The 23,738-nt window shown below is 40.8% G+C and overlaps 1 protein-coding gene across 8 annotated transcripts in view; it reads right to left on the bottom strand.

Moving 5' to 3' along the window:
• Positions 1-23,738, bottom strand: part of PPP1R13B (protein phosphatase 1 regulatory subunit 13B) — a 67,679-nt gene that overhangs the window by 12,354 nt on the left and 31,587 nt on the right. For 3 of the 8 annotated variants that reach the window (XM_035105104.2, XM_035105111.2, XM_035105084.2), the window contains exons 5-10: positions 7,500-7,601; positions 6,283-6,457; positions 5,057-5,253; positions 2,855-3,019; positions 2,017-2,197; positions 166-321 (exon numbers count right to left, since the gene is read on the bottom strand). In XM_035105104.2, coding sequence (XP_034960995.1) covers positions 166-321; positions 2,017-2,197; positions 2,855-3,019; positions 5,057-5,253; positions 6,283-6,457; positions 7,500-7,601 — 976 coding nt within the window. Of the gene's footprint in view, positions 1-165; positions 322-2,016; positions 2,198-2,854; positions 3,020-5,056; positions 5,254-6,282; positions 6,458-7,499; positions 7,602-13,600; positions 17,616-23,738 lie in introns of those variants that run through there. The other 5 variants (XM_035105096.2, XM_035105118.2, XM_035105133.2 and 2 more) reach the window with 4 other exon arrangements.

Raw genomic sequence — 23,738 nt, 5'->3', positions numbered from 1 at the left:
TGCGAAATACCCAGAAAACAATGAAACACACACACATGCTTCTATTGACAATATATAGACACAGTTCTAAAAATTCCTGTTTAATATGCATCTGTGTGCCAAAGCTCAGATGACCATATTAAAAATGGGATTTTTTGGCTTGCCAAAGATCTTCTACGGACTCACAGTGCAGGATCTCAGAAAGAGTAGAAGCTGAATGGATGATATTGTGAACAGCAGACTGAAGAGAGGGAGGTGACAGAATAGGATCCACTATAATGTCTAAATCAGAAATCTTCCAGGGACCTGGAGATTTTTTCACACACCCATAGTCTGTATCTACTGGAGACGACCAGATCCAGTCACACAGTAAAAGAAAAAGGGGGGGAAATAGGATGTGGAAAAGAATTACAACATAAATGACAAGAGAGATATTAAAACGTAAAAGAGAACAGGAAAATGTACAGATAAAAGTATGACGCTCAACATATTAAGAAAGAGCCCGCACATTGTGTCTCATACAAAATCTGGAAAACCTAGAAAACGATTTTTAACTTAAGCTGCAGGGGAGAAAAAGTCAGTTTTTTTTTTAAAAAAAGAAGTGCATATGTAATTATATGACTAAAGTGCATTCTGCATATATTGTTCTTTGCTGCTAGAGACAAGGGCTCATAACCAAACAAAACCAGTTAGCCAGATATTCAAAATATCGTACAAGGCTGAAGCCAATGATGAATCTGGAGGCATTCTGTGTTCAGAAACTGCAAGCAGGACTTGTTTTGACTACGTAGTTAGAGATCAACTGTTTGTTTTCAAAGATAACCTATCGAAAAGGAATCTGCAAGTTGCAGAAACCATCTACATAAATGTGTGTGAAGATGCATGTTATACTGTTTTTACATCTCCTGAAATGCTACTTATGTTAAAAGTCTGGTCTCTTGCCTCTACGTTGTCATGAGGCAGGGTAATTCTCACCCTCCATTAAGCCTGAGCAAGAACTGGCCTGCCCTCCATTTTCCATGTGAGAAAAATAATCCCTGCCAAGCCTCTGAATCCACAAATTACAGGCTGTCTAGAAATGAGATGGGGGACTCCAGGGACTATTTATACCAGCAAAAAGTAGCTTCCTCTGACCCTTGTGAGGTTTCTAGCATACCCTCACTCTGAAAATTCCCTTTTAAAACTAGAGCACTGTGTTGCAAGTGAAGTCGTTTAGGATCAATCAAGTTTGAGCCACGGAGTTCCTTTTTCCCCAGTATTTTGTTTTGTCCAACTGCCTTCTTCTTTCCTTCTTCTATTAGAAATAAAACTTCATATAATTTGACTGTTGCAGATCTGGAGTGGGTGCATTGGCCAAGCTCAAGGATTCTAATCATCTCCCACAACCCCGGATAGTTTGGACTCATGCTAAATAATAACTGAATTGGAGTTGTTAAGGACCAGTAAGTTGCTCTGATCTCTGTGAGAGATGGAGAACTTTGCAGCTCACTTTATGCCTTGGGTAAAATGTGTGGGATCTGGTTGGGAAACACAAGAGGCTCTGTTCCTAGGATCTCAGGACTCTTAGTGATTTCTTCCCACCTGGGGGGGGGGAATAGCTGAGAGTTCAAAGGTGGCAGCTGTTACTGGTTGGTTATTGCCCTACTCCGCCAAGCAGCTGTGCAAGGAAGGACATGAGAGGTTCTCCTGAACACTTCCCTTCTGTCACAATACTCACACCAGAATTGTTATTATTGCAATTAAAGATGAACTTTTAATCACAGCCATTTTTAATGTAGGAGTTGCATATGGTACAACATCATATTGGCAAACCTCAGAGGCATTTAATAGTAACTTTGGGACAAAGGAGAAAGCATCTTGATTCATGTTTTTGTCAAATGACTGAACAAATGAGTTTGTTCAATATGAAAGTGAGCTGCGGGGGCCTAATCCCTTGCACTTTATGGAAGGGACTGATGATCACCCCCAAAGGCAACTCCTTTGTCACCTCCTACTGTACAAAACAATGTACTGTACTTGTTTTTGGGAACTGCTTACCAGATTTTGATCTTCCATGAGTTGCACTAGTAGTAATAGTGAGGGACTGTGGTTTCACTGGGTCAACTGGCACAGCATAGCTGCTGGAACTAGGAACTTGAATGTATGGCCCCACGGCTGCAACTCTGCCCGAAGCGTTCAACGACGATTGAGGAGAGGATGTTCCATTTATCCGGTTTAACTAAAAAATGGCAAATCAAAAGGCATTAACATCAATATCAGGATGTGTCTACATATCTGCACAATCTTTTTAAAAGGAAGAGTTATGGAAGAATTACACTGTGCTTCTCTGAGGTTCAAACCCCTTAGCCCTTCCTCCTCTTCTCCCTCACCCCTGGGGCATTTTCTCTTTTATGTTCATAAACGTTAATAACAGTCTCACTTCCATTTTATGATCTCTCTTTCCCAATTACTGGGAATGTGGAAAGCATTTCCTTTCAGAAGGCATCAAAAAGCATCGTATAATATATCCCCTTCTCCCTTTTGGTTCTATGCCATAGAGCTGCAAAGTCTGTGTAATATGGAACTCATGAGATTACTAGGAAATTAAGATAGTTTCTACTGCCAATGTAATTCAGCAAACTCAATTTTGAAAACGTTAATCAAGAGTCTACTATTCCTATCCTGGCCACCAAAGTACTCTTGTGCAGGAACTAATATTTTATCACTAAATTTTAACTACATGACCCCACATTCAATTTATTACTGCAGCAGATTTTGGCAAAACACAAGTAATGCATTATTCACTTCTATGGGGCTAGAGGAAATGGAAACTTGATGAAGCTTGATGAGCTTTGTAGAAGTATTGAAATGTGGCCCTTTTAATAGTTTATCTTACAGGGATGTTTTCTTTTTGACGTGCCTCAACTTTTTTCTTGTATAGGCGCTCACGTAGCTCATTGATACGCTTGTCCATCATGGCAACCTCCATGTTACGCTTATTCAGAAGATCTTTCTGCTGTTGAAGCTTGGTGTTCTGTTCCTGATTAAGCCTGTTACGAATCTATAAATAAACAGAGTGATTATCACTACTTCGGTTTGGGTTGTTTTTAAAGGTAAAAAAAACTCAATAATCTGTAGAAAAAACAACTATGTCCAAGGGCCTGTGTGTGTCCTCTGGAATTATTTTTCATTTAAATAGTCATGCAGCATCCACTAGTTAAATAGCAGAATAGTCATGCTAAACAACAAACTGCCTTTTGAAACTTAAGAGGCTTAGTGGAGAACTGCTGTATAAGGAAAAAACCAAGTCCAGAGCTCTATTGGGCATACAAAATTAATTGTATAGTTCTTTGGAGTCAAGCCTAGGTGGTTTAACACATGCCTAAAGACTAAATACATCTACTTGCTTGTAAGTCCAATTTATTTATTTCAGATATATTTCTAAGGAATGTGCTCAGGGGCAGAAACTAAATCTATATACTTCTTTGTAACCTCTTCTAACATACTTTCGTTTCCCAGAAAGCACCTATTCAGTCATGAATAAATATGGCATGCAATCAATTAACAGCGCCTAAGTAAAACATCAAAACTATATAAAGAACACTGAAAAGAAAAGCAGTCATATAAAACCTTCCTTAATTTATAAGGAATTTGATTAGGATATGATTTCCAGTATAATAATAATAATAATAATAATAATAATAATAATAATAATAATAATATATTATTTATACCCCGCCCATCTGGCTGGGTTTCCCCAGCCACTCTTAAAGATTAAAAGCTTCCCTAAACAGACTTTCCCCTAAAAGTCTGGTAGTTATTTTTCTTTTTGACATCTGATGGGAGGGCGTTCCACAGGGCGGGTGCCACTTCCGAGAAGGCCTTCTGCCTGGTTCCCTGTAACTTGGCTTCTTGCAGTGAGGGAACTGCCAGAAGGCCCTCAGCACTGGACCTCAGTTCTGGGCAGAGCGATGGAGGTGAAGACTCTCCTGCAGGTATACTGGACCGAGGCCGTTCAGGGCTTTAAAGGTCAGCACCAACACTTTGAATTGTGCTTGGAAACGTGCTGGGAGCCAATGCAGGTCTTTCAAGACCGGTGCTATGTGGTCTCGGCGGCTGCTCCCAGTCACCAGTCTAGCTGCTGCAGTCTGGATTAATTGTAGTTTCTTCAAAGGTAGCCCCACATAGAGCGCATTGCAGTAGTCCAAGCGAGAGATAACTAGAGCATGCACCACTCTGGCGAGATAGTCTGCGGGCAGGTAGGGTTTCAGCCTGCGTACCAGATGGAGCTGATAAACAGCTGCCCTGGATACAGAATTGACCTGCACCTCCATGGACAGCTGTGAGTCCAAAATGACTCCCAGGCTGCGCACCTGGTCCTTCAGGGGCACAGTTACCCCATTCAGGGCCAGGGAGTCCCCCACACCTGCCCGCCTCCTGTCTCCCACAAACAGTACTTCTGTCTTGTCAGGATTCAACCTCAAATCTGTTAGCCGCCATCCAACCTCCAACCACCTCCAGGCACTCACACAAGACCTGTATAAAAGTCATGCTGCTGGATTTTGTCCATTTCCAAATAAAAGATGTCATCTCATATACATTTATAAATAATAATAATAATTATTATTATTATTTATTTATTTATTTATTTATTTATTTATTTATACATACCCCACCCATCTGGCTGGGTTTCCCCAGCCACTCTGGGCGGCTTCCAACAGAAAAATAAAATAAAATAATCGATTAAACATTAAAAGCATCCCTAAACAGTAAGCCCCACTGAACTCACTGAACAGAGACTTACTTCTAAGAAGATATAGTGCTTAATATGCCAATAAAACACCAACTAAAATGCTGGATTGTAATACTGCTTTTCTTTCTTAGAAGAGGGATGAAAGGGAAATATTTATTCAATTGCTTTCAATGGTAATGGGGAGGCATGACCAACTGGCAGCCTGGATATGGCCCTGAAATAATTTTACTTGGCCCCTTGAAACTGCTACGTTTTAATTGAGATGCATTTGAACTGACACTAAATAGAAGAAAGCCCCAGTTTTGTTCATTAGCACTATGCAATATGCATGTCATTATTGTTTACCTGTAGCTCTTGGTATAATTTTTTTAATTCTACAGCGGCAGGCCCTGTCATCTGTCCATTGTAAGACTGGAACCCATTCAGCTTCCCTTTTCTCAGGTCCTCTAGCTGTTGAGTAAGCTGGTCCACCTTTAACACTGCAGCTTGTAACTCTTGTTGCTTTTCCTGGAAGATGGCACTGATATGTTCAATTTCAGTGGCTGCAATTAAAATGCAGAATGAATGCAAACACATAGAAAGAGAAATGAGCATGAGGCCATAAGCAATGCTGCTCAAATATTTGAACAATTGGGAGTGGGGGCCATAGGAGCCAACTCCTAGGAGCCGTGGGGGCTTCGGCCCCCACAATAAAACATTTGAGGGGGATGTTCCTCCAGGTTGATGGGCATTGCCATTGAAATGTGCATGCACCACATCATTTGATCGATTATGTGGGATGGGGCTTACCTGCTGCCCCCTATTTTATTTGAGTTGGTACCCCCTGGTGGGGGCAAAGGAAAGTGCTGTGATTGATTCTGTCTGGATAAGGCTATTAAGTGGCCATGCCTAAATTGGACTTTAGACTGTTGTGTTCCCCAGTCCACAACCCCCCGAAACAGCTGCTGAAGTGCAGCAGACAGAAGCCAATCCTCTGCTGATCTGATCTAGCACAAGCCAATTGCAGGGGTGGTTAATATTCCAGAGTCCCTGAAACATTAAGATATGAGGGATCAATTAATTTCTGTTGCTTACAATCAGCACATTATATAAGCAATTGACATTAATAAGATTTCAGACTGATATTAATCTGTTTTAGTATTTCAACTTGTGTATGTTTTAAAGTAGGGCTGTAATTTTTTCTTGATTATACTGTTTTATCTTTTGCAAACCGCTTGGAGGTTTTTTTACAACTAAGCGGTGTATAAATTTTATGAAATAAATCAATAGCAAACGCGAGAGTCTGAGAATGCTGAAAAGAGATTCTGAAATGCTACAGAACAGCATGTTTCTGCTTGTGTGCCTAATGCAGGATGATTACTACGCTGCAACATGTTCCCTTCATTACGGCAACTGGAAAAGTGCACTAAAAATAGTGAAAATGGCTTCCATGTTCTGAATGACTCATGTTATTGTTTCCCCATACAACTGGCCAACAGCAGTAGCTCAAATATACTGTTAGCCCTGGCCCCCAATCAACCTCTGGGCCAAGAACCTAAGAGCTTAAAAAAATGGGAAGAAGCCACTCGTACACAAATTGCCGTTCATAATCTTGCTGTAATCCACCTGCCCTCTCATGGCACGGATTTTTTTCAGCTTTGTCTCCTGGGTTTCCACTCGATCTTTAAGTTTCTGAAGCTTTTCACTCTCAGACACAGACTGCTGTTGACGGCGTTCTTGCTGCTTGAGATAACGTAAACGTTGTTCCTATCAAAACAAATAGAACATGTAATCATGCTGTCTTATTTTTAGAAAAGCATTACCAGTCACTTGTCTATTACTTCTAAACAAAACAAAACCCCAGTGTGAGTCAGCCAGTGTTTAAATTAGGAAAATCTTACCTGCATACTTTTTCAGTCTGGAAACAAATATATTAAACAACAGCATGAACTTATCTTTTAAGAACCTATTAATGTAAAGTTTTTATGTGCCTCCCAGTTGTATCCTCCAAGAGATACCAGGCCCTTCATTTCTGAAGCTACAAAATCAAATCTCATCTACACAAAAACAAGCTCCAGCTGAAACATTCATTCCAGCACATCTGTGAAGTTTCCTGCAACTTGTACTTCCTGTTCCTCAAACATGCTTCCTTCTGCAGCAAAATGGCTCCCCAACCCCCATTACATAATTTCCCTGCGGAAACAATGACTAGCAGAAAACTACAAACAGGCAAAGATAAGGAGATCTGGAGCAAGATAAATCCCACTTCTTTAGAATGACAGCCCATGGACTAAACAAATACGGGAAATGCTTCCTTTTTCTCCTGAGGTTTTTTTTCCCCAAACAAAAAACCCTCAACATAAACTACTACAGTATAACCTAAACTCTTCTCAATTCACTTCTGTCCTCTAACTCAACAGAGACTTCACCTTGTAGATATTGTTTCTTCCATTTAAAAGCAAAATGACAGTGATATTATAACATGATCATGCTGGCAAATCACTGTATTGATCAAAACATTGAACAGGACTTTATTTCAGAAGGGTTAAGAACACTAGCGCTGAAATTTTGACTCTGCTCAAGTCAGTAGGTGGACCTCTGTTGATAACCATAAAGCCTCAATCACTGATGGACTATGTGACCCTAGACCTGAGACCTACATCTAAGGCAACATGGCATCACACATAGGATTAATGCCAGATCAGTTCTCAATTTGCAAATTTTCTATACTACTGAGATTTAGAGCCTTCTGTGAAAACAGCACATTTTCTGTTCTTTCCTTCCTCTTGTTACTAGAAGTCCAGTTTACCTTGGCAACCAGCATTTGCTGCTGATTTTCAATCTGCTGCTGTTGCCTGGCAGCCATATCCTGAAGTTCGGAAAGTGTGAGTTCAACACGTGGGTTTCCAACCTGCAGAGAATAAAGAGAAGCAACATTATTCTCTCATTACACTATGTGAATGTTCATGCCGTAATTTTTTCCCCATTTTAGTTGCCACACGTTAATAGTTGACCATTTTCTGCAATAAACTGTCCTTAACACAATTTGGAAAGCAGCCTGCCCTTTGCCCCTTTTCATATTATTGAAAATATAACAAAAAAATTCCTTCAGTAGCACCTTAAAGACCAACTATGTTTTTATTTTGGTATGAGCTTCCGTGTGCATGCACACTTCTTCAGATACACTTGAAACAGAAGTCAGACCCTTATGTATATACAGAGGGTGAGGGGGGGGATGGGTGAAGGGCTGATGGGAGTGGTAAACCTGTAGATGGCTGTTAACGACTGCTGATGACTGAAAATATAAGTTTGTATGACAAGTGTGGTGTGGCACACTACAGGGCTACAGCAGAGGCTGGCATGCCTTCATAGATGATGAACCTACCACCCTTGGAGCAGGAAAATCTCATGAAGGACTGATCCCACCTTTTCTGCCAATACATGATGATAGGTATCGCCTTGAGGGATAAGGGAAGGAAACACTGGAATTCCTTGATGCAGCCCACACTACAGCTGATGGATGGTGGGGGTAGAGGTGGGTGGGAATCATAGAATTAGTTTTATTTGTAGCATTTTAAAGTCACCCTATAACAAAAAGTTCTTTGGGTGGTTTACAATAAATAATAAAGCAATGTAATCCAAATAAGATACAAAACCACCATTGTCCAATGCTTTCCTTTCCCCACCAACATGAATGCCTACCATTTACTGCAATGTGTGTGTGGAGAGGGGAGATGAACAGCAAAACTGTGTTTACAAATCTAGAGGGCAGGTAAACACACCTCCAAGGTAGCCCAATGTGATCAGGCTACAACAGCTAAGGAACTGGCTTTATAAAGAGGGGGGGAAAGATGCCATTAGGAAGTACTGAAAATATTAAAATTTCCCAATGGATAATTTGTTTCAAACTCTATTCAGGTTCTCACAGTTTTTGTTCCTAAATGTGTGTGCTTTTTTCTCCTTTATGTTAAGAGGTTATTTCCTCTTCATATGGACTATTTTGTCCTCCAGAGATTAACGTTCAATATATACTGTCTTTGCAATCCCAGAATCCCACTACTCCACTCCTAAGAGTCCTAGAAAGGACACAGAAACTCTTACACTTAACAGCAAAACCCGCTCAGGTGGGAAATCTTAGTTAACAAATTCTGCCAGAGGGCCACTGGGGCCACAAATAGCATCCCAGCTACTAAGAGCTTCCTTGCAAGCTGTAGTTTAAGTAGCATTTTGCTACTTAACAGGACTTCAAATGCAGTTTCTAATGAGGAGCAAAACAAAGCTCATTCTTCAAGAAAAAGCTAGTAAATTATTTACTGGTTCCCCAACGTCCTCCTAGAAATCCCCATTAAAAGGAAATGAAAGTTCAACTATGTAAAAGGAAGAAAACAGTGAGCGGATAAAGTAAAAATGAAAGTACAAACATGCTGTTAAGTAAAACAAATTTAATTACATACATGAACAATACATGACATTATGGAATTCTGTTTGCATTCTTATATGCTTTCTGTAAAATACAAGATGGTTTGACTATTGAATGTGGAGCACTGCTTTGCATGGAAGAGAACAAGGCAGCACAATAAAGCAAAACAAAGACTGAGGAGCAGAGACCAAAAAAATGTGCCATCACGGGCCACCTGTGAACACTGTAGTGTCCAGGCAAGAGTAAAGCAGGTCTTGGTCCCAGAATGTCCAGGAGTTTAAATGCCTCCAAGTCTGAGCACTGACACAGGGGCAGGATTTTCAAATGGAGATACTAACGCAGAAAAACCAAATCTACTTACATGAATCAATGGAGTCCCAAACCATCACTTTCAAAACTCCTTTATCTACTAGTATCCCATAATCATGTATACATAAATATATGGCTGCTTCATGTTTTACAACCACAGCATGGAAGCTTATGCTTAGGGCATGCTGCTGTATGCTGAAATGACTTTCTCATCTCATAAAAGCAGCACAAAATGCAGAGAGAAAGTAACTGCAAAGGTAGTTGAGCTGTTTACTTGCTCCTTCCGCTGAGCTGGCTACTTGCTCCTCCTGCTCAGATGCTTCTATTGCCAGAGGTTAGAGCCAATGGGCTCTTTGCTGGAGGGATCACTGTTGGATATTGTGCTTATAAACTGAACCATTTTTTTCTTGCATTGGGAGTGTTTTTATTTTTACTGTTTTTCCTACCGGTATATCAAATCTCAAGCAATTCAAAAGTTTCAAATCTTGTATTTATTTATTGTGTGTGTGTGTGTGTGTGTGTGTGTGTGTGTGTGTGTATTATTGTACTTGCATGTTTTTGTATGATATTTCTGTCTTCTATGGAAGGAAAGGCAGGATTAAAATACTTCAATGAAATGAAACCCAATCAATCCTGCATAATGCTGTACACCAGATTAAAGCCAATACCAAAAGTTAAAACCCTCAAAAATTCTGACTACCATTCTTAAATCTAAGCAGACCACGCTGCCAGCACCTGATGAAAGCCTGAAATTAAATGACCACAATACAAGGTCACAGTTGTCAGGCATATTATGGGTGATATCGTGGTGATTTCCCACCTTTTCCCCCAAGCTGCTCTATCTTTTTTGAATTCCCCATCTATTGGTTTCTTGGTAGAGGGGGGTGAAGTACAGCAGCTCCACACTGATATACCGGTAGTGAGCAACAAAGGTCACTGGGTAACCTTGGGCCATTCACTGTCTCTAAGACAAACCTACCTCCCATGGTTGTTGTGAATATATAATGGTATAATGGAGAGCTGAAAACCATGTACACCACCCTGAGTTCCTTGGAGGAAAAGTGGAATATAAATGTGATAAAATAAATAAATGAGGGTCTTATCCTGGGGCATCTCAAAGGAATGAACAAAGGGCTTTGGATTCAGCTGCCTCCATCCTGCCTTAGGAATGCCCTGTTTTAGGGCTTACTGCATATGAAAACACTGCCAGTGATAGATCTATGTTTGCAGAATTTTCCACAAACGTAACTCTGGCTCTCCTTCGCCTGTGTGGTTCATCTGTACTGGAAGAAAGGCACTTCTGCCCCATCTTAACACCTCTCCCAATCAGCAGATGTAGGGGTTAGGATTGCTGTCGTAGTCTTTAGATCTGTGTTTCCCAAACTTGGATCTCCAGCTGCTTTGGACTACAATTCCATAATCCCTAGCTAGCAGGACCAATAGTCAGGGATGATGGGAATTATAGTCCAAAAACAGCTGGAGACCCAAGTTTGGGAAACACTACTTTAGATGAAACTTTATGCAGTAGTTTACAAATTTTGTCCAGCCTTGATACCCAAATCAAAATTAGTTGCTTTATTTTTACTTTACTTCTTAAAATGTTTATACAGTATACCATCTTCCATATCAGTCCCAAGTCAGTTTACAACCTTAAATGTCAATGCATTAAACAAAAATTTAAAATGGTACAAAAGCACCTTGGTTGTCGAATGGCTTAGCTCCCAAACAAATCAGCTCCCGAATGCCGCAAACTCAGAAGTACTGTATTTTTTCGGACCATAACACGCACTTAGTTTTTAGAGGAGGAAAACCAATTTTTCTGGTTTTCCTCCTCTAAAAGGCTGGGAGGGGGGTGCTGGAGGGGGAGCGAAGGAGGCAGGGGAAGTCTGGTAGCTTTCGCTGATGTCAGGGGAAGTCTGGTAGCGATGCTACCGGGCTTCTCCTGCCTCCCCCACCCTTTACTCTTGAGGAGGAAAAAAGTGTGTGTTATGGTCCGAAAAATACGGTAAGTGTTCCGGTTTGCGAACATTTTTTGGACGCTGAACCTCTGACGTGGCTTCCAATCGAGTGCAGGAAGCTCCTGCAGCCAATCGGAAGCTGTGCCTTGGTTTTCGAACGGTTCCAGGAGTCGAATAGACTCCCAAACAGATTAAGTTTGACAACCAGGGTACAACTGTATAATAAATACATATTAAAATGCAACTATACAGTCTGTAACTCAAATAGTTCTCAGGGTAAATTCCAAAGGTGAAGAAATCTGTTTTCAGGAGGTGCAAAAAACTCAACAAGGTTGGTGCCTGCTTTAATGCCAGGGGAGATGGTTCCATAAACTGGGTACCATGACGGAGGAGGCCCTCCCCCCCGATTGCCACAAGGCATATTTCCACAGGCATGGAGTGCATGAAACTGCACGCAGGCCAATGTGTGGACAAGAGTGCTCTTACCCTCCACTGCGCCGAACACAGAAACCAAGTGGACTGCCAGAGTAGAGAAGCCCTTTCCTCTTCTCTCAGCACAGAAATGCAGCATGCTATTGCAAGAGAGACAGACCCCTCCATCCCTATTCTGCCTGCTCTCAGCAGGCTAGAAAACATTTTTGAAGCCTAGTAACAATTAACAAAGCTGGACATACACAGTCCTCACACAAAAATAAGCAACAGAAGGTATGAAAAACTTGTGGTTGGCTAACCGTCCTAAGGCACCCATTTTTCCCCCACAAAAAGATGAAGGAGAAGAACAGTAAGAAGCTAAAATTTTGTGAGGAAAACCTCACTTGCAGTCTGATTCAATTTTTAAGCTGTGTATAATGAAGGCTTTCTACCTTCAATTATTCCTACAGTTATCATTTTACACAGAACTCACACAGATGATCCTCAATACTACATGTAACATATAAATGTAAGTTATAAGCAGAACTTGAAATGTGTATTGCTGGGTGTGTTTTTTCCTCAAAGCAACCCAGGGAGCATTTACAAAATCAAGATATTCTTATGAGAGATGCCAAAAGAACAAACTGTTCCTAGCAGGTTGTGAAGGTTGACATTCACATTCCACTGCAGGGTCTGTTTCGCTACTCACAGGTCTCTGATGCACTCAGAGCTCCATTGTTTGCCTTGGTGGAGCCCTGATGTCATCTGACTACAAACTATGGTTTCGGTAAGGATCATCAGTTACTGTCACATTAGGAAGCACTGATGGGATTTTACAAAAATGAGACACAGAAGAGCATCAGGTTATGCACACTGAAAGCTAAGAATGTTGGCTTTCAAAATGAACACAATCCTATTTTTTAAAAGAATATCTAAGTGCTAGACTCATTTCAAAGTATCTTCTTCACAATGAACTCAATCAAGTTATTATCTTAAATTCTTATAGTACTGCTCTCCTGTTCTTCATAATAAGTTACATAATAAAAGTTTTATCATGTTAATCAATGTCATATTAATATTATATAACTTGCATTATATGGTGCTGGAGGAGACTCTTGAGAGTCCCATGGACTGCAAGAAGATCAAACCTATCCATTCTGAAGGAAATCAGCCCTGTGTGCTCCCTGGAAGGACAGATCGTGAAGCTGAGGCTCCAATACTTTGGCCACCTCATGAGAAGAGAATACTCCCTGGAAAAGACCCTGATGTTGGGAAAGATTGAGGGCACTAGGAGAAGGGGACGACAGAGGACGAGGTGGTTGGACAGTGTTCTCGAAGCTACGAACATGAGTTTGACCAAACTGCGGGAGGCAGTGCAATACAGGAGTGCCTGGCGTGCTCTGGTCCATGGGGTCACGAAGAGTCGGACACGACTAAACGACTAAACAACAACAACAAAACTTGCATTATATATAAAATGATAGCAACGTTAAAACTCATTAGCATTTGACTAAACATAACTTCACAGTATCTGTCTATGGAATTAATTTCATCCCGTAAAATAGCCCGCAATAGAAAGTGGCTACAGACAACTAAACTACAGTATCTCCAAAGAATGCAATTTCACACCCTTGACAAAAGATAACAAAATAACAAACCAGGACAGTGGCTATTAGTTACAAACATACTGTACTTTCTGTAACATTACTGTGTTTACTTTGGACACAAATCTTTACCATCTGTGCCTTTCACAATGACTATTTAGCACTGGGGAAGAAAGGGGGAAAGGAAAAACAAACATAAGATTTATACCTGTAGTTTTACTCTTGGCTATTTCCTTTTCATCCACATGGCAAAAGATGGTTGAAGGAGAACAAGCCAGATTCCTCTTCAGCCACAGAACTGTACTTTTAGAACCAATATTTTAGGCCTCCTAAGAAGGACAGTTAGCCTCTCAACATCGGAGAACTCTGTTATAGAAGAACCCTCCAACAAGCAGCTCTTTCTTGAAAGCTCTAATCACTGAAGCTCCTGTTTTTAATCTCACTCATTATAATTCACAGCTAAAGTTCAAACAAAATTGCAGGTGAAGTTCAGGAAAGTTTGCAATCCTGCTAATCCATATGAAGTTCTCTTGTTAGATCATGCTCAGTGAGAAGAGAATCAAATGTTTCTAGACGTTAGCCTTTCAGAGCTCTCTCTGGTAACTAACTTCCTGCTGTACTCACACTAGCTATTAGTAGATCTCAAAATGACATCACTCACCTTTCACAACAAACCTGAGCCTATCATGTGTAAGACATAAAACCTTTTTGCTCCCACCACTGGAAAAATGCACCTCCTGCTTTTAAACATATACTTAAAATAAACACAAGACCTTCTGCAAAAGATATATACTCCCACAGATTCCATAAATTCACTCCGGGCTTAACATTCTGATGACTTATACACATTTCTTTTTCGTTGAAATCTGAGGAATCTTGCTCTGCAACAGAGCACCTAAAATGGCACTAGTTTGGTAGCAATGAACAAAAACCTTTTGTAAAAATGGTACTATGCCTGCCCCTCTGTTGCACATAGACAAAATTCCTAAGGCTGCTCAAAATACAGCCACTGAATATATTATTATGCAGTCACTAAGCCTAGTAACTTAGCCCCATCTTAGCCCAGCTTTCCCCAGAGTTGTTGCACTACAATATCCACCATTTCTGACCACTGGCCAGGCTGGCTGGGGAAGACATCTGGGGACCAACATCTGGGGACCCAAGGTTGAGGAAGGGTCTGCTAAGCTTCTGAGTGTTGACTCATTTAATTACCTTTATTTTCTAAAAACAACCATTAAGGTCTGATTTACACTATATTTGTCAAAGATGTTTGCCAAACAGGTGTCAGTGTTTGGAGCAGCAAGCAACAAAACAATGAAGTGGGTTCAAAAAACGCATTCCATGGCACACGCCCATGTGGTTTGTAAATACATACCAGTAATCCCACTTCACACTTTGTAACATTTGCCTTCCCAGACACTGTTGAATATGCAGCAAACACCTGTGCCACAAAAAGTGTGAATCTGAGATAACTCTTAGTCCCTCATTCAGAGCTTTCAGGTTGCATTTTCCCCTGCAGCTTTGTTGGTATTAATGTACAGTATGACAAGATGTGACCATTCCGAGAGGAACAATTTCATATCAGCAAACCAAGTTACCGCACCCCTCCTGATAAAGTGCAGCTACAAAAACTGAAATAATACCCTTCTACAGTGCATACCATGTGGGGGAACTCACCTGACCTGCACACTAGATGCATGTGCTTGCACAAACAATGTGTCACAGTTCTCCAGAACTGTAGTAGAACAGACAGTACCAGAGACAATGTGAATCATCCTTCCTTATATATCAATTCAGGAACAGGGAAGAAAATAATGGCTACTCACACAGCCTTTAAGAGGAAGGATTTGTCAAACATTTTCCTTGTGAACTTACGCTAAGGAAAAGGAAGCAGTTTAAGGATACTTTCAGATGACAGTTTAATGGGGAATCCATGCATGTCCACACAAAGCCATAGGCACCAAAATGCCAGCCCATACTTCTGAAAAGATGAATCTACCCTCAAAGACACAGAGCACATGACTATCCTCAAAGATTCATGGTGGAGATGCTTCATCCTACCCCAATATTTTCAATTCCTTATGTTTCTGCTGTACTAGTAGCAGAAAATAAGGTCTGGCTTGGATCCAAAATGCTATCTATGAAACACCTCAAGAAATGTTCCTGAAGGTTGATGCTGCTCAGAGGAGCTAGAGATGCAGACCTTTGCATGCAAAAGGAACCAGGTTCAATCCATGGCATCTCAAGGCAGGGATGGAAAAAGCTTCTTCCTGAAACATTGGAGAGCCACTGTCATCAGCACAGGCAATACCAAGCTAAGTGGATCAAATCGTCTGACTCAGTATAAGGCAGCTCCTAAGTTCCAGAGTGTTTAATAGGTGGTAAGAGCCTCTTTTTTTAGTCCAATGACTACACTGCCTGATGTGCAATCATTCAGAGGTTGCATGACGGTGGTGGGCAGGGCCAGAGCCAAAAGTGGGTGGAGCAATAGGTGTTCCTTTTATGTTTGTACAGTAGGTTACATTCCAGCCACACAAACGTCAGAGGTTTCTACACGCACACCTCTCCATTATTCATCCAGGCAAGCAAAAAGCATTGTCACAGTTCAAAGACACATGCCAGCCAGGCAAAAGCACTTTAGGAGGGCACAGATCAGGGCTATGGAAGGTCTTAGTCTGGGGTAAGTTCCAAGGACTGTATGGGGGCCCCCAACCCCTGTACAGAAATCAGAAACACTTTCCCCTCCTCTAATGCATCAAAGCTTCATGAAATCTAAGCCACTAAAAAGGAAAGACATTTGCTGGGCCTCAAGCTTGAGGAAATGGAGTGTATTCCTCTCCAAAGTATGGAAGCTATTTGCACAGTCCCTCTGTTTTGCGCAATGTTTATTTTGATTGTGCTCTGCTATGACTTATCAGTCTGCTCCTGGGGCTACATACCAACACTCAAAACAGACTGTACCCTTCCTGGCATAAACTAAGCCTTGCTCTTTAGAGTGATAGAAGGTGATCCCTACCAGAGCAAGAATTCCTTTTCAAGGTCAAAACTAGAATTTCATATTCTGTAATCACCTAGCTGCCAGTTCCTATAGCAAGCAGACTGTGCTATCAATGTTTGAATCTGATGAAAGGAATATCTAGTTCTGCTGGAACTAGAACACTATCTGCTCACAATGTACATGGCGTTATGGTTTCATCCACAGCTCTGTCTTTTTAATTAGGTCAGAAAATGCCAGCAGCACAATCCATTTGAAAAACCGATAACACCACTGCCGCTTGCTGAACTTCATAGAAAGAAACAGGCCGATCAAAGTCAGATTAATCAAGCACAGTTTTTGGAATTAAAAATAAAAATAATATACCCAATGAACAATTGACACAGGTTAACACTTTACATCTAGATTGGAAACATTTTTAACATTACTATCATATTATAAAAAGTATGCAATTATTTAACTTTTACTAGTAAAGTGGGACTCTTTACTGTTCAGAAAATCATCATCCCATTTCTGTGTCTATCAGATTTTATCTGTAAAATATACATTTTCCCATATAAATTAAGTCCCAGAAATAGAGCTGCTACCCTATTAGCATCACCCACCACCAAATGCTGACACATTTAGCTCACTCTACACTAATAATAGAAGAAGAAGAAGGAGTAGTTTGGATTTGATATCCCGCTTTATCACTACCCGAAGGAGTCTCAAAGCGGCTAACAATCTCCTTTCCTCTCCTCCCCCACAACAGACACCATGAGAGGTGGGTGGGGCTGAGAGACTTCAGAGAAGTGTGACTAGCCCAAGGTCACCCAGCAGCTGCATGTGGAGGAGTGGAGACACGAACCCGGTTCCCCAGATTACGAGTCTACCGCTCTTAATCACTACACCACACTGGCTCTAGTAACAACAACAATAATTTTTCTTTCTTATACCCCAGCCATTCTGGGCAGCTTCCAACAAGCATACAAAAAACCTAAAAGCTTCCTGAAACAAGGTTTAGGACTACTGAGAAGACTTCAGATGCTGCATTCAGGTATCCTATCATTTACAACTTCTAATTCAACCACATCTGTAAGAACTTGATTGTTTAGGGTGGCAGCACTGACACTTTTTAACTCCCTGCCTGTTGATATCAGGCAGGTGCCTTCACTGTCAGGCCCGGCTCTAGGGGTAGGCTGGGTGGCGCGGGGCACCAGGGCGCCAGCCCGGCAGGTGCAAGCCATGCTGCGCCCACCCACCTGCCGCTGCAAGAAACGGGGCTGGGGCACCGGAGCGATCTCCACACCACGGCGCCAGGGCGCCCAACATGCTTGAGATGGCCCTGTTCACTGTATTCTTTTCAGTGCCTGCTGAAGACGTTCTTATTTAGACAAGCTTACCCAGATGCTTGGAAAGTTAGTATGTGTTTTAATATGTTTTAGTCTGGCACTGTGGGTGAAACCACAGAGCCTAGGGCTTGCCGATCAGAAGGTCGGCGGTTCGAATCCCTGCGACGGGATGAGCTCCCGTTGCTCGGTTCCTGCTCCTGCCAACCTAGCAGTTCGAAAACACGTCAAAGTGCAAGTAGATAAATAGGTACCACTCTAGCGGGAAGGTAAACAGCGTTTCTGTGTGCTGCTCTGGTTTGCCAGAAGCAGCTTAGTCATGCTGGCCACAAGACCCAGAAGCTGTACTCCAGCTCCCTCGGCCAGTAAAGCGAGATGAGCGCCGCAACCCCAGAGTCGTTCGCGACTGGACCTAATGGTCAGGGGTCCCTTGATCTTTACCTATTGTGGATTTAACTTTCCATATGCTTTCAATTATGGTTGTAATTCTTTTAGTGATTCTTTTATTGTTGTTTTTGTAAACTGCTTTGAGTTTTTTTCTACAATCAAGAAGCTTTCATAAAATAAATAAATAAATAAATAAATAAATAAATATACAAACTGTAAATGCAGTGTCTTTCCTTTCCTCTCTAGGGGGGGAACTATAGCTACTGGGGCAATGGAACATACAGAATACAAAACACAAATATCCTACAACTCTCTCTGACAACTGTCTACTGCACAAGCAAAGAAGTATCACTAGTAATCAGTTCCAACAGCTAAAACCAATTTCTACAAATTAATTCTAAAGCAGCTATAGAGAGAAAGTGGGGTGGGTTGTTTATAGCACTGTGTAAAGTGATATTTACAAAGGTACTGAGAATTGAAACTGGTAAATAAAGATGTGGTTTTCATTCTCCATTTATCTAACTTGAAAAATGCAGGCGAAAATGTTCTGACTTGTTTACCATAATTCTTTACTCAAAAGCAGTATATGAGTAATAGAAATGTCTCATCAAGCAATACAAACAGGCACAATTTCTATAAATAGAAACGTTTGAAACTGGATTTTTCTGGATATTAAGTGAGGGGAAATGCCATCTTATTTTGATATGCTCTAGCCCACTAATGTTAGGACTAATTACATGATTCTTAAATATGGAGAGGATGCAAAACATCAAAACCATAAAGGTATTTCAGAAAACAAAGACAGTGAAAACAGATAAGACTGAATATGTTACCATGAGACACCATAACATTGCTATGTCCCTCCTGCATTCTCTCCTCTATCCTCTTTTTAAACAGTTTAACTGAAATTCAGTAAATAATGACACAAAACTTAACAATTTGCATCTTGCATGAAACTAATATGACCCAGCTCCTGTAATCCAACATACATTTTCAGAGTTAACTATGGTTATTAAAACAATTTGTTTCTATACCATTAAAATTCAGTGGGAAACATCAGAGTGGGTCAAGCATGAAAAATAAATTGTTTCTTTAAAAAGGGGGGGGGAAATAGGAAGAGTAATTACCTGCTGGCAACTTCCCCATGTAATTTCAAAAGAGCAAACTTTTATTTTGCTGCATTGCTCATCAGCTGTGAACTCTTGCATTTTTTCAACATGCTTCAACTCCATCTCCCCACCCATACCCACCCCAGATTTCCCAAATACAATAACCGCTGTCTACAAGCTAACTCGGCACATAACCCTCAAAATCTTACAGGAGGTAAACCCTCATTCTCAATTTGTGAAAAATTAATCATTATCAGGTAAGTTTTGTGGCTTTTTCTGTCATGCACAGAACCTGCCCTGCCCCTGCCCCCACAATCCTTTATCAATAGGAAAAGCTGTCTCTCTGCAGTCATCAGCAATCAGCAAACGGAAAAGGCTAGTGGATTTTGCCAGCAGTGAAAGACTTAATCACGACAAGATCAAGCCAGCTGTCAGGTCAAATCAGCTTGATGCATTGCACTTTTCATATTCATTGAAGAATGTTGAATAGGTTCTCCTTTTTGCAGCTGACTCTGGATTTAAATTCGAAATACAAACACTTTGCATTTAGTCTGGAAGAGAATGGTTTAAATCTGTCTTTCTTTGGTCATATTAACTAACTGTGTGAATCTACTTGTCAAAACAAAGTAGGAGGCCATGACTGCCTCCCCTGCACATGCTACACCAGTTTTTGCTGTTCAGAATAACAGGGTGCCATGTCGACTGGCGTGCACTGAAACCTGCTCTCTTATCGGGCAAAGTAGGATGTACAGGGTACAAGATAACTATAACAAAATAAATCATATTAACTGAAGCACTCTGTGCTACTTTTTTCAGACTGGAAATAGAACAACACATGAACCAGCTAACAACATAGCACACAAGCAAAAATATTAAAGTCAAGGGGATGCAATGAGCCAAAAGCACCAGTCAGTTTCAATAAATTAATTTCCCACTGTAATAAGCAAAAATCTGCCCTTATTCCCTTATGGGGTACACAAGAGCCCTTATTGGGTTCTCCATCGGTCGGAGAATATAACAGAGGCCAACCAGAGAATTTTGAGAAGCAAAGCCTTAATTTTTGCTATTGCAACAGGGTCCTTCCCCTCACGCAGGAGAACAAGGAAGGAACCCCAAACAAAGGTGTCCTGCCCTTAAATAGAAATTTGAAATTGGTTTCAGCCCACCCCCCAGAAGCATCACCCATACGTCACAGAAGGGGTAACTCTGAATCAAAATAATAAAACTCACTTGCTAATGCTTTTAAAAGACAAGAGAAAAACAAATTTAAAGGCTTTGGTAGATTTTATAGCACGCAGAATGACTCATGGTTGAATGCTTTTAGTTCTCTAAAAAAGCAAACAAAAAAACCCAAGCAGGATATTAATGATTACAAATTAGCAAAATAGAGCTCAACATAGATATTTTGTAGCTGTACTTGTAAGTGGGGGTGTATATGTGTGCATGGGGGGCGGTGTTAGCAAAAAAAATGATGCCGTTGGAATAGTACTGAAAGATAGATAGATTGGTAGTTAAAACACATTTAGTTCTGGACCACAAGAATGGATGTACGGTATATATATATAGAGAGAGAGAGAGAGAGAGAGAGAGAGAGAGAGAGAGAGAGAGAGAGAGAGAGAGAGAGAGAGAGAGAGAGAGAGACTGTCTTCCCCTCCAGCAACATAGCAAAGCAATAAAAAGTCTAACGTATTTTCAAAAGAGAAATGAAACTAAAATTGCCAGGAAGAATCTCAGTAATTTATCTGCTTAAACAACTACACATACTACCAATTAATCTCAAGGACATAAAAATTATAAGTGATTGGATAAGCGTTTTCTATTCTTGCATCGTTTACAACCAATGGTTTTGATATTAACTTCCCCGAAAAGAGTTGTGTTTATAAAATGGCGATTTCCAACCTCACCCTCCCTCTCTGTAGCCCTCTGAAATAATAAGTAGTAGTACCGGTAGTTGTTAAAAACAACAACAACAACAACAACAACAACAACTTGTAGTTCACCCATTTGACTGGGTTGTACCAGCCACTCTGGGTGGCTTCCAACAGAATATACAAAAAAAAATGGAACATCTGACATAATCCTTTCTGATACAGGGCTGTCTTCAAATGTCCATGGAAGGTTATATGCAAACGGACTAAACGGCCTCGGTCCAGTATACCTGAATGAGCGTCTCCACCTCCATTGCTCTGCCCGGACACTGAGGTCCAGTGCCGAGGGTCTTCTGGCGGTTCCCTCGTTGCAAGAAGCCAAGTTACAGGGAACCAGGCAGAGGGCCTTCGCGGTAGTGGCACCCGCCCTGTGGAACGCCCTCCCACCAGATGTCAAAAAGAAACATAACTACCAGACCTTTAGGGGAAAGTCTGTTTAGGGAAGCTTTTAATCTTTAATAAATTAGTGTATTTTAATATTTCTTTTGGAAGCCGCCCAGAGTGGCTGGGGAAACCCAGCCAGATGGGTGGGGTATAAATAATAATTTATTTATTTATTATTACTGTATTATTATTATTATTATTATTATTATTATTATTATTATTATTATATTACTATTTCTCTCTTTGACATCTGACAAGAGGGCGTTCCACAGGGTGGGAGCCACTACCAAGAAAGGTGCAGTGCGGAGTACTCCTGTTCAGGATGCCAGATACTCCATTCTATTCCCTAAAGCCTGAAGATACCTTCCTTTTGTGCATGGATTGGTGCTCTTTTGGCTACAGAAGACCAACACTCATAGCTTAAACAGTGGAAGCAGAGGATGATTGTTTTGTTTTATATTGTTTGAACACTGTGAATTCCTGCTACTAAGTGAAAAGTAATGCTGCTATCCCCTATTCCACTATGCAGTAGTGACATGGTATCACAATACAGAACCTGGCTTCAATACTAGCAAGAATACAACATGAAAAGGAAAACATCAGGTTTTGTAGTCTGCAAAGTCCCCAGAGTGTCAAATGCTGAAGCCGAAGGTATACTTTCATTTCAACATGTTAAAAATAGAAGTCGCTTCCCCCATGCCTCCACACTGCTTTTAAACAAACACTTCATCTGTTTATACCATTTCCATCTGAATGATGGGTTGTTTGCAGGCTTATGTCATCTCAACAGGGATGGGCAGTACATAACATGCTTTGTTATGTACAGGGCAAAAGGTTCAATCCCCAGAATCTCTCTTGAGAGCTAGTTTATGCAAACAGCAGAATCAAGTGGAAATGTTTTGCTTGGACCTCATGGCTTTAGGATGAGGGGTGACATGGTTACATTGTTTATTGGGTTGGGAAAGGGGAATCCTTGCACACAAAAAATAAGAATGTGAAGGAGAAGGGCTTATCCTTCTCCTACCCTAATGCACTGTTTTCCTACATCAAGGGGTTTTTTTTCATTTGCAGAAGAGCATTTATGCCTCCCTCTGCCTGAAGCCCCTCCCCCCACAGCCGAAGTTCAGCAACACAGTCCAGGGAAAGCTTTTTCACTTGATTTTGATGATTGCAGAAAATGGACAAAAAAACCCTGAAGAATAACCTTTTCTAGGAAGGATTTTGTAAATGGTTGTTTCATTGAATTGGTTGTAGCCACCTTGGGTTTTTATATAAAGGTTACATTCTATTACTTTCTTGCTGCAGTTTCAGTGCTGGTTTATGACTTATGCTTTTAAAAGTCAATTTATGGTTTTATCTCTCTTGTTAGAAGCCTTGAGCTCTTCTGAGAATATAAACAGGAATAGAACTTGTGGTCCTCCAGATGTTGCTTCGGCTCCAATTCCCAACGTCTCCAACTGCTGGTCATGCTGCTGTGGCAGCTGGGAACTGAAGTCCACTATGATATGGAAAAGCCATGGGTTCGCCATCTTTTTTTCTTTTCTTTTTTAAACTAAGAAATCTGGCCTAAGAGCTGGAGAGAACTTTGACACTACTAGGCAAACTGGACCATTTTTAGCTGGTGTGATCTGTACCGCTTGGACTAACACATTGGAAAACAGCTATGCATTGGATTCCATGCTGCTACAAGTATTATGATGCAACTTTTGGCAAAAACATAATCATAAAAATGAATTGAAATCTGTATTTTGAGGGGGGGAAATATACTCCAAAATGCTATTCTGAGAGAAAATACTTCCAAAAATACTTGCTAAAATGTGTCTTACATGGAGATTTTTAAAATTTGCAGATTAATGAGTAAACAGGACAGAACAGACCTAATGCACAAAAGTGACTTAGACCAGAAATAAGTTGATTTATCCATATATAGGTGAGATGTGGCTTGCACAAATACAGTCCAATTTCTCTCTCTTTCACACCTCTAGACATTTGCAAGTGTGAGTCAAATTCTGTTTTCATTATATGGCCACACTTTTTTATACCAGTTCCAAAGCTTTGCAGTAGTGCAATAAATTAGAATCTAGGGTATCTGAAGAAGTGTGCATGCACACGAAAGCTCATACCAATGACAAACGTAGTTGGTCTCTAAGGTGCTACTGGAAGGAATTTTTTTATTTGGAATCTAGAAGCAAAGCAAGGCAATTGCATGAGCATG

The sequence above is a fragment of the Zootoca vivipara genome, chromosome 1 (assembly GCF_963506605.1).
Source record: "Zootoca vivipara chromosome 1, rZooViv1.1, whole genome shotgun sequence".
In the NCBI taxonomy this organism is placed as follows: domain Eukaryota; kingdom Metazoa; phylum Chordata; class Lepidosauria; order Squamata; family Lacertidae; genus Zootoca; species Zootoca vivipara.
Note: the sequence above shows the minus strand (reverse complement) of the source record. Positions and strands in the feature narration are given on the sequence as shown.